Raw genomic sequence first — 12,767 nt, forward strand, 5'->3', positions numbered from 1 at the left:
CATATGAAATTTCAAGACAATTCTTTGCTCTAATAAAACACTTATCATTTTTTCGACAAAACAAAAATACAAATGTTATCCAAACGAAGGCCACAGCCAGACTAACATATCTACAGAAACTGAAGTGGCAACAATTGAAAGAGAATGCTACACAGTTGTCAGTCGTACAAATCTGGCACATACCCAGTTCTTCTGTAGTAGCTTTATTCTCGTAATTTAATAGCCACACCTCATATACTCAGTTCTCTTTCATCATAATATCACAGAACAAGTATTTACCCTAAGTTAAATGTCTTAAAAAAACTGCCTCTACATTCTGTAAGTTCAAGTAATATGAGTCCTGATACTCACTCTAAATAAATTCCATACTATTTGAGGCTTTATTGTGGCCTCAAAACTTATTACTGTAATTATAGTAATACAAGTTTATATGAAGGTGAATTTTGTTTTTTTTTTCAACTGAAAATATTTCCAGGATGACTTCTTAACAAATGTGTTATTATATGTAACAAATATGTTATTATATGTTGCAGGATACTGAGCTCAACAACAAACAGGCATTCCTAAGAGGTTAAACTAATTGTCTTATCATATGTATTGTTTATAAATAAATAAATAATTATATTACATGCTAATTATACATATATAACGATATTTTTTTTTTTTTTTTTTTAATAATTACTTTTCCTTTTTTTATTTATGCTCTTTAATTAGACTTGACTGACAGAGAATTACTATTCTTTCTAATTTGTAATCATATTGTAAAACAAAATACTCGTATTATTTTCATTAATCAAATACAACTGCAAAAGCAATTTTTAAAAAATACATCAGTTTAAAAGGTAAATTTTATATTTATTTTTCAACTTATTCTGCTGTTATGATGCATTTCAATAAAATGAATATTGGCCAAAAACAACATCTATTGGCCAAAAACAACATCTATTGGCCAAAAAAGTGACTGTTTTTTTTTCTTAACTTATTTCAAGGACTGTACAAATATTTTTCATTCATTTATTGAATTGTATTCAATTTAAAAAACATTAAATTTTTGTTATTAATGATTAAATGAAATTCAATAGTGATATTCACATTACTATCAGTAAAATTTAACTTTAAAGTAACTAAGAAAAAATTTATAAGTCTGATAAAAAACCAGAGTTCATTTTCAAAATTAATTATTTTGTAGCAACAAATGGTAAGACAGTAAAACTGTATCACTTAAAACCAGATGTTTGTACAACTCCCAGAACATCTCAAAACAACCCTAAAAAATTAAGTAAAAAACAATGAAATACAATTATCAAGACCGAAATATGTCAATACACCAGTACCCATAAATCACCAAATTTAAACAACGCTTGTTGCACTTTAACAACACGTTACTAAAATTTACTGGCGGAAAATACAATCAAAAGTTACAGCAATCAAAATTACTTTTAAAAAAAATTGTTCACCTCTTTATTGTCTGAAGACAATAATCCAAGTCGAAAAAGTACTGTAAACTTTCAGGAGTGATTTTACTCCACCTTATATAGTCAATAATATTATCTTCTGCTTCAAGATTTCGGTTTTGAGCTGAAGTACCATTCCACCAAGTCATTGGATGGAACAAGTCTATTATATATATATATATTTTAGTGTTATAAAACAGCAGTAGTAAAAACAGGATATGAAGAAAGGAGTTTCTCTGATTCAGAAATTATTGAGACAATGATGTAATTTGGCCTTATTGCTTCCCACTTATCTACATAAGTTGAAATCTTATTTCAACTTATTTCTATACTAAAATTGTAATCTATATTATAAATTACACCTTGTATAATCTCTTCTAACTTAATTTTTCATTATATCAAAAGAGCATTTTGAATTTCAACACAATTTTTCTTTTTTCTTTTGGATAAACCAAAATATTATATTTTCAAAATTACAAAGAATAGATCAAATAGAGTAGAGATCACAACTAGAATGAAACATGCAATGAGGGCTTTCATGCAGAAAAAAGTACATGGTAAACACACTGGGGGTTAAAAAACCAGAGAAGAGAAAGAAATAGAGAAAGTTATTTTTAATATCAAACCATTCAGATGACTGATGGCTCCAAAAATAATTGAGTGCTATGGCCTTGGATATGCTTTCACACATGAATTTTAATAGATAAGGTAGGGTGAATGAAATTATACTGTAAACATGCAGACCAATGATACAATTTAATTCAAGACCAACTGTTCAGAACCCAGTATTTCTGACCACTATACTGATTGGCTGGCCAGTTAAAAATACATGAATTAGTAAATGCATATTTCTATGCTTACAAGTAAGTAACTAATTATAGTTGATGATAATTTAATAAAAGTAATATTTAAATTACAATCTGCCTGTAAAAATACATACTAAAAATAGTTTACCAGCTACATTCTCATTTTTCAGCAAAAAAAAGATAAATTTGCATTATGAACTGATTCAGCTAAACTTTATCAGTTAGAAAGTAAAAGATGTTGAACAGTTGAGATTGCTTTTATACGATGCACAATTTAATCTGTTATTTTGAAATTTTGCAAATGTTTCACCAACTAATAATGGGAAAACCAATGTTGCTTCAGCATAAATCTGTAACAATTCAGAAACAAAAAAAAAATCTTCATAATTTTTATCAATACAAACCAAACATATTATCACTAATACTGCAGAACAGGGGTTGGTAACACAGCGCCTGCGGGGGCCATGGCACCCTCAATGAGATTTTTATATGCCTTCACTAAATTACACACCTACTAACCCCAATAACCATATCGATGTCGCATGTATATAAGACAATGTAATCATGCAAGCTCAGTGTCAGCAAATAGCAATCAAGGTCATACACTAACACCCATGTTACTTAGCACACAGGAATATTCTCACTTCTGATAAATTTGGGAGTATGTTACCATATTCTGAATGCTACGTATTTTGAGTGTTATTATTGACTATATTTTATTATTTACATATTATCAGTAACCATACCATGCAAGGTAGTCACACTTTTCACTGTCAAATACATATCGTACTGGTTAAACAGATTTTATAAATAACCCATCATGAATAATTGTAAAAGAAAAAGAATTTATTGTTTTAATATTGACTGGGAAGAACAATTTTGTTTTACTGACTTTAAAGGAAAATGTATATGCTTACTGTGTAATAATAGTATGGCACTCCCCAATAACTTTTCATGCACCCCCAATAACCTTTGAATTTATTTTCCGCCCTTACTGACAGAAAGGTTGCTGACCTTTGCTGTAGAGGAATGTACAGAATTCCAATTATACAACTGTTTACATTATTCAAACTTAGTATAAAATAAAAGAGCTGCCATAATTTTTAAAGAGAGCAAACATTAAACTTTTAACATCAACTATTCCGAATAAGTAGTTAAATGGTGATTTCTACTGCAATTATGGGCATAACTGTCCTCCTAGCATACCCATACCCGATTGCATGTGGCTATTGCTAATGTGCTGCCAGCTCTATGTTTACACGTTGCACTGTTCTGTTCAGTTAGGAGTTTAGTTTAGTTCAGAATTAAAAGTAACCAATTTAATTAATACTTAGTTACTGTACCTGCTTTCATATTAATGTTACAACAAGCAAGAAGAAGAAACATATCACATTATATTTATGCAAGTAAAACTAATGACTAATAAATGACTGGACCGGGTAGAATCAATTAAAAAGGAGCTAGCGATTTCGATATCAGGATAGTAACTGTAGTGAAAAAGAAAGAGCAGAGCAACCTGTTAAGAAATGGGTTTTGTAAAGTAATTTAAACAGAAAAGTGGTGAAAAAAGTAAGTTAAAAAAACAATAAAACATTTACACAAAACACATCAGAAGCTATATTTTTATTATTTAACCAAATAATCAAGAAATATATCCTACTAAAGGTCCAATTCTTGAAGAATCTTATGACTATTTAAAAATAGAAAAGAAAAATCATAGCAAGTCAAAGGTGGCTCAATATCATAAGAAAAAAAAATGTGTAAGACAACTGATTTATCATTTTGTAAGACATTTTGCTAGCCAAAACAGAATAGGTGGCAGAGTTTAGTGTACAGATACATAAAATAATTGTTAATAAAAATTTGAATTTAAAATTAAAATTCCAAATCACAATAAAATCTCACTCAAAACTTTGGCTTCTAGAAAAGAATCCTGACTGCAAATAAAAGAAAGAGAAATTAACAATTTTAGGCTGTTCAAATAAATAGGTTATCACAGACAAGTTCATTACCACTGATAAATCCATACAACAGAGAGCTTTAAAAAAATGCAAATATAACCCCTTAAACAAACCAAATAACATGTGAATGGATTAATCTTTTTTTCAAAAGATGTTTGATTTTATACAGAAAGAAAACGAAAGACACACTGTTTTAGGAAATTAAAATATTTTCATTTCTCAACGTAATCTCTTTTCAAGTTTATGAATATAAACAATGCTCAAATTTTTTAATCCCATCCTTATAGCATGAATTATACAAATCTTCAAAATAGGAATAAACATTAACTAAAAATTAATGTTATTGTGAAATAACGAAGTTATTGTAAAATAACTTAATATCTCAAGTTACTGTAAAATAATTTCATAAATATAAATGTAAATCTCTTTCCTGTAAGCCTCTTCTTCATATTTGGAAACAGATAGTAGCTAAAACATTCTAAGTCTAGCAAGAAGGGAGAGTGCAAAAGAATTTTGTAGCATAATTCTAATCATTTTTTTATCACAACTGTAGAAGAGTGAAGTGGTGCATTGCCTTAGTAAAAAAAGAATCTTCATTTTTATCAAATTTGATCATCTTTTCTTAATCTCCTCATTTAAGCATGAAGATATCAAAAATATTGCATAATATTAGATAAAAGTGAATAAAACTGTTACAAAACTGCAAAAACCTCTTAATTATGTTGAAAAACCCCCTAAATCAAGCTAGTGATTTGGTGCCTACCATCTTAGCTATCTCATGCACTTTCAATCTTCTATCCCCCATCACTTTCTCATGGATTTTTTCAATATTCTTAGTAGTTGTTGAACATTCTGTCCAGTACATTCAGCATTGTGTGCACTCAACCACTTCATCAAAAGCAAAACCGCTTGTTAACTACTCAAATCAATGGAGCCAACTCACCAAAATATTTATCCAGCTTGGTTTTATAAATGAATAAATAAGATAAAACTGATAAAAAAAGCTTTATAAATGACACTTTAACTCTCTCATACACATTATATTTATCAGACAGACGGAAAATAAAAATCCAATTTTGATTCCACTTATTCTTAATAACTAAGGAATCCAATGGCTTTTGATATCATAAATACATTCAGGTAAAATTTTGCAGTAATATTTTTTTAAGTCATTTTCTTCATAAATTCAATTTTTTCTTCTTTCTTAACATATTAATAATATTTATACTAACCATTTATTAATTATATTCCTATTAAAAATCACATCAGAAATGTTAATAATTATAATTATTTATATAAAAGAAATATTCCAACAACAATTACCTTGACAGGTGAAGCATTTTTTTTTATTTTCCCCCAAGATATTGCTTCATCAGGTCTAGCTCCACTATCACTGCCATCAAACTCAGAAGCTGTATTTATAAACACAGCATAATCAGCACCATTCCTCTAGAATTACAAAAAAATTTTAAATGTCATCAAATCCAATCAATTACTATCACATTTTATATAATATAATCTCAAATGAGATTAATGACTAAAAACATAAAAAATAAAGGACACTTTATACTAAAGATAATTTTTTCATTATCTTCTATAAAAATTTTTGTTGATTTATTTAAATAACATTCTATAAGTCTCCATTCATCCAGTACAGTTTTCTACTTTAAAAGATCTGCATTCTTATTTACATAAAGAGGGTACCTGCAGCCCTGTCAACCGTTTTTAGGTTTGCTCTCTACATAGTTCTAAACCAGTTCACACATCTATACAATAGTTCTGTTTGTTTTGTGGTCCCATTGCCTTTATTCACTTACCATCCAACCGAAAAAGGAAAAAAACACAAATCATGTATATTTAAAAAAGTGGCCTTTTGAAAAGTGTCTATATAATTTTAACATCTTAATTTTGGTAGCTTCAAACATTGTTTAAAAAAAATGTACTTCCCAAAATGTTGAATTTAACACATAGGTTTATTTCTATAAATTATCAGATATACAGTAACAATTAATAATTTTCCTACAAAAATATTTTTGCAAATGTCACTTAATTATTTTGAAAATTGATTACAAATAATTTAATTTTCTTAATTACTTTTTTTCCGTAAATTCAAACTTGTTCAGCATTACATTTAAAATCTTGTTTTTTATGCACCACTCACACCAGAATATTGGAGAAAAATAAAGTAAATTGTTCAACACTTAATAAATCATATGGTGTTATTATTATTAATCATATAGTTGGTATTATCTTATACAAAAGTAATTATATTTTAAAATCACTTGCTTACAAAACCTACTAAAATTAAACAAAGTAAATCATTATTACCTTACAGAATGCTGATTATTATTATAAATGATTATTACCCTTTTTCCTTATCTTCTAAACATAAGTCATAAACAAATTGCTGTGAGAAAACAAAATAATTTTATTTCATAAAAATACTATACAACTGATAAATAATGTATAGAGAGTGATATTGAAGTGTGGAAATGGCTTCATATTTCAAGCCTAAACCTGGCTTCAAATCTTCTTCATAGCATACTCTATTTTTATTTCTTGTATTAGGAATGTATATCACTACTTTCTTATACACTGCAACGCTTCAAAAAATATTTTTTATCATTATTAACATATACTTAGAAAGAACATAATTTTTAGATTAAAAAACATACATTATTCAAAACTTTTAAAGGAAAAGTCAGATAATAAAAAAATATTGAAAGAATGAAATCGCTTGACATTTGTGGCAAATGCATAGATGAGTCTATTCATTCAAATTTTGTCAAGGTCTAGTTGGTAAAATTTTTAATATTATTTCTATCCTTTGCTTATTTGCAAAGCTCATACTACAAAAATATTAAAATATCTTATCTTTCATTTTATTATAAAAGAAATAGAGAATAAGTCTAGAGGGAACAATGTATAGTCAATTTCATATCTGGGAACTAACCTACAACAACAACCTAATTATCCCTTTGGAAGCCTGCTTCCAAAGGGATAATTAGAATCCAATAACTGAATGGTAACTGGGAGACTACATAAGCTGATCATAAACTATAAGCTGTTGCATCGATTATTGTTAATTTTATTTTCTAGTAACTTGTAGGATTAAACAAATAATTACACAAAGTAAATATTTTTTTTTTTATATTTTTATTAAATGAAACAACAAAAAAGATATTTGATCCTACATCATACAATATCTGCAATATTTGAATGAATGATGTGAAGTGAGGATGAAATACCAATGATTGAACCTATATTTAAAAAAAGGTTGTATTAGATTACTTAAATATACAATATTGGGACCAGTTTCACTCTAGACTGTTAGCATTCTTTAATGGCTAACAATAATACAAGCCAATGCCAGTTAAAAAAAGAATATTACAATAATAAATTGCAAATATGATTAGACTTAAATAAAGAAAAAGGCAATGGTGGCTAAACTTCAAAATAGTAACGATAAAAAAAAAATGTAAGATCTTTTCTGTAAGCATATTTTTGAAATATTAAAATAATTTTAATGTAATAATAATTGTAAATTATAATTTAGTAAATATAATTTTACATTTATAAGACATGCTGTCTAGTGTTACAACTAATAAAACAATTCCTTATCATACCAGAATAATTTCTTAACACAATCATAAGCCTCGAAAATATATAACAATATTGATTAAAATACAAATAAGGTATATTAAATCCTTCAACAATGAAAATTTTATCTTTAAGCCAACAAATAATATAACAAAAATATTTAAATTAAACTAAAATTATACCGCAAGTACAATTAGCAGAAATGGCACTTATAGGATTAATGCTTAACATACATAAATCAATAAAATTAACAAACTTTAAACAGAGATTTTCCAATCATTAAAGAAGATACATAAATAAATAAATACACAATTATTCAACTTTTGATGATCTCATTACACATACAAGCAATAACAAATATACAAAATGGTCTAGAAATATTACAAATAAATAATAATAAATTTGAATAGTCAAAAAACATTCACACACACTAAACTTAAGAACGAGAGGAACATTTTGAATGTGAATTATTCAAACTGCCAAACCTCTTTTAATAGTTATCTTAATTGTAATGATATTTAATTCAGCTGACCATGACAATTATTGTTCTTATTTCTTATGGTGTTTGATCCGAAAAATCGAATAGAATAAGTTCCAAAACATATCTGCAGTAGTTTTTTATAAATCTGGGGGTGAAAACCAATAAATTGGGGTAAAAACCTTGTTTTTTATGTTTGACATACAATAAATTTGTTAAATAGAGAATAAACACATAAAACTTTTAAACAAAAATTGTAGATGATTTAATCCTGAACAGAATGATGAAAGATAAGTTGAATAAAACAAAGAAAAGTCAGAAAGATTCAAATTTTATTTAGAAACAGTAATGTAGACCAAAAAGGTGCATTATACCATATATTAAATGTTTACAATAAATATTCAAAAATGAGTCGGCCATTTTCAACACACTTCTTGACACGCTTTTGTATTGCTTTTGTTCTTCAGGACTGTCCTTAAGTTGCTCAGCTCCAACCATAATGCGGACAACTAATTCCTGATGAGAATGTATTTTTATTTTATGTACAATATATTTCATCCATTATCAGATGCAAATATCTAAAGATGGTGGCCAGGAATGTGGACGTCCACAACCAATCCTTTCTCAGGGAAACGATGATTTAAGCAAGTGGAAATGCCACAGGTGAAGTGTGGAGGCATGCGATCGTGCTGGAAGTATATTTTGAGTAACATGAAGGCCACATCATATATTGATACTAAATCGGTATTAAAAATTGCCTTCCACCGTTTCATTATGATTTACTTCTGCCCATGTATGCTCACTGCATAAGATGTAATCTCGACTAAAATTTGCCTCGTCCCGTAAAACATTTGCCTCGTAAAACATAATGTATAGTTGAATATAATTCAACTATATTATGAGTTTAGGTAACGATAGGATGTCTACAAATCTTCCAAAGCTTGGAGGGCACTAAATGAATCGCTACAAATAAGGATGTGACGATATTTTGGATGAATGATATTAAAATCCTTGTTGATGGCATACAGTTCAGTATTGTAGACACTTGTAAAACACAGTAGACCAAAAACATAGGTTCTGTCATTAACAACAAAAGTGCATACAATGGAATTATTGTTTCAACCCATCTGTGTATACTATTGCATCTGGGTTGATCTTGGACAGAAAATGGTAAAATGTTTGCTGACAGACAATAGGAGTTTTTTTTATGATATATGGTGAGGTCAAAATTAAAATTTATGGAGTTAAGTCCCCACAAAGGATAATTATCCCAAACGTAACCACAGATCTGATGTTTGTATATTGCAGGTGTGGATTTGTCACCATTTAAATTAATATTAACTTCGGTACTGTTACCGTCATTAGACAAAGCTGACTGAAGTCTTTTCAGAAGACTAATATTGGTGATTTTTTTCAGATGGACCACCATCATGGGATTTTTATGTGGAATACTAATTTTGGTCCCATGAGAACTGGGAAATACAGGACCACCTCTGCAGAGCCCATGCGTATAAAAGCTAGAGCTAAATACAACTGGGTTCATGTAGGTGCCCAGAGGACATCGTTTGAGACTCATTAAGTAGAGCTATCCACCCATCAGCATGATATTTTCCACCTTGGGTTACGGTTGCATTTCAAAAGGTGTCGCAACACCATCAAGTGTAAGTGTAAGAAGAAACAGTGTAAAATGTTGTGTAGTTGTGCAAGGGTATATGTTACTAATGTAACGTTCCTGGTGTAGTGTATGTGTATAATATAAACTGTTCAGCAGCTCAGGGTGTAGTAGAAAGAAACCTACACAGGCTAGAGCCAATGAGATTCCAATCTCCAAAGTCAGAATTATGTTGGGCAGGCTCATAGATGGTATGAATACTAAATAGTAGACCTGTTTCCTGAAGATTGTGAAAAGTCGTGCTAATTGTTTTGGAATCTAGAATCCTATGATTTGGAAAATATATTTCATATTCTACTGCAGCAGCTGCACCATTACACACCCAAAATGAATATTACATCAGCATATTGCTCTAATGTAAATAAATATAGCATTACTTCAATGGCAAACCTATCACATTCAAACTAAAATTCACAGAAAACCCTATTAACAGTACAGTTCACAATACCTGATATACTTAATGTACTTTACACAATGATTTAAACACTAATACACTATTGCAATTGTTGATCAACTGTTATTTTATTGCCAACTTTGAAATAATAATTTTTAAATAATTTACTATATTTCTGTCATTAATAAAAAATTTATTAACTAAGTAATTTTTATTTTACAACTGATTAATTTCCAATTTTTTTTTTTAATTTTATAATAAGCAATTTTTTTATAAATTTTTCACTCTACAAAAAAAAAATTTTTACATTAAATAAGAACTTTTCTGACAACCGTAGTAATGTACTGTTTCTAAATAAAATTCAAATTTTTATAACTTTTATTGTTTTATTCTACTTATCTTACACAATTTTGTTAATAGTTAAATTCTCTACAGGTTTTTTTAAAAGTTTTACGTGTTTATTACCAATTTAACAAATTTATTATATGTAAAACATAAAAAAAGGGTTTTTAACCCAAGTATTGGTTTTCACCCCAATTTCTCAAAAACTACTGTAGATACAGTTCTTGAACCTGTCTATTCGGTTTTTCAGGTTAAAAACAATAAGAAATCACTAATTTTACCCCTTAATTAATGTCCTAAAAATTTCAGTATGACCTCATTTCATGAGGTAGCTGAAATCCAAGCGAAATCTTTCACTGACCATAACCCACAAACGAAGCATTTTAGGACATATGTTTATTTGAACTTATTCCATTATTTTCACGAACAGAATAAGTTATGAAAGTCCCAAGAGAACTTCATGATACATCTTTATATATAGGAAGTTTATAAACACCATTTCAAGAATTCAGGAGTTGGTCCCCCACATTGAAATAAAGAAAAAACTTCATATCAACATTTGTCCGGAAACGCTTACTGCTGGCTACTGGTTAAATGCCATTTTGTATTTTTAACATAAAAATGTATTTCTCAGGAATTGTTAATCATATTGGGCTGAAATTTGTATATTATAGGATACCTACAGGATTACTTGTATAAAAATAATAAACCTTATTTCTCAATCCACTTCAGAATGGCAGCCGTGTAAACTTTGAAATTGTTAATATCTTGCAATTATTTGCAAGTACTTTTATGACAATTTACAATTATTTGCAAAGTACTTTATGACAAACCTTATTTATTCAAATCCATTTGTAAATAACACATTTACCGCAAAAATTCTTTAAGTGAGTCACTCTAGATTAAAACACCACTTTTCATTTCCCCCCGAACAAAATTAAATAACTCTACACAATCTCAACTGGAATAATTTTATTAATGTTCATGTAATAAATTGAATTGGTTTAATAATATTGAAAATATTACAATAAAATAAAATATTGAAATCATGAAAATATAATAATAAATAATTTTAATACTGAAAAATATAATTTGCATTACATGCTTATTATTTAATGAATGGAAGAAATTGGTTATTAAACAACTGTTTTGTTTTTTTTTCAATTAAAATTTTTTAACAATATATTATCACATCAGATAATAAAACATTAAATTTAATATAGAGGCCCTCAATCAAAATACATGCATCCAGGTGTTTTTTCATTGACTGCTGGACTCTTTCAAAGATGTCAGATGCCTAACAATTCTTGTGTGTAATTCTTCTGTGGTACCTACGGGAGTGTCGTATACAAGAGCCTTTCAATGGCTCGATAAGAAAATGTAAAGAGGATTGGGATCGGGAGACCTTGCACGCCATCCTACTGGGCCTCCTTGACCAATCCATCTGTTTTGGATAAACTTTAACAACTTTAACTCAGGTGATCTCAAACTTGTAATCTGTAATGAGCCAGAGCCCCATCCAGCATGAACCAAATTTTGTGGCTGTGTTTAGGAGTGGCAAAGATCAGCCATCAAGAAACATAAACATATTTCACTATTGAGTGTTTCAGGTAAAAGACACAAATAAGTAGTCTCCCAAAATATCAGCCCATGTGCTTATAGAAAACTGATATTGGTGACAGTTATCTGAAAAGGCATGAGAGTTTTCAATTGACCACATGTGTGTGTTGTGGATGTTAAGAATAGCCAGTCTTGTAAATTTGGCTTCATCTGTAAAGAAGATATCACTCAAAAAATTCAGATTAGTACATTTTCAGATAAGCCATTGGCGTAGCTGAACACAATGAGTATAATCTAAAGGTAAAATAGTTTGTACTTGCTAGCAGTGATAGGCATGGAGTTGCTGCTCATGTAAAACCTTTCAAAGTTACATTACTAACATTGAATTTCAAGGCCAGCTCTGGTTAGATATTTCATGTAACATCCTCCTCGAATTCAGGTGAACATATAGAAAATGATTTAATACTTTTTTCAAGTTTTAAGCTTCTTGTGTCTCTGAA

At 28.8% G+C, this 12,767-nt stretch overlaps 1 protein-coding gene across 1 annotated transcript in view; it reads right to left on the reverse strand.

The window, feature by feature from the left end:
• Window positions 1-2,191: 2,191 nt before the first annotated feature.
• Dhps (Deoxyhypusine synthase) overlaps window positions 2,192-12,767 on the reverse strand; it is a 39,732-nt gene continuing 29,156 nt past the window's right edge. The window contains exons 6-7 of the mRNA XM_075372842.1: window positions 5,545-5,670; window positions 2,192-2,610 (exon numbers count right to left, since the gene is read on the reverse strand). Coding sequence (XP_075228957.1) covers window positions 2,482-2,610; window positions 5,545-5,670 — 255 coding nt within the window. The 3' untranslated portion in view covers window positions 2,192-2,481. The remainder of the gene's footprint in view (window positions 2,611-5,544; window positions 5,671-12,767) is intronic.

Source organism: Lycorma delicatula, chromosome 8 (assembly GCF_047948215.1).
Source record: "Lycorma delicatula isolate Av1 chromosome 8, ASM4794821v1, whole genome shotgun sequence".
Taxonomy (NCBI): Eukaryota; Metazoa; Arthropoda; class Insecta; order Hemiptera; family Fulgoridae; genus Lycorma; species Lycorma delicatula.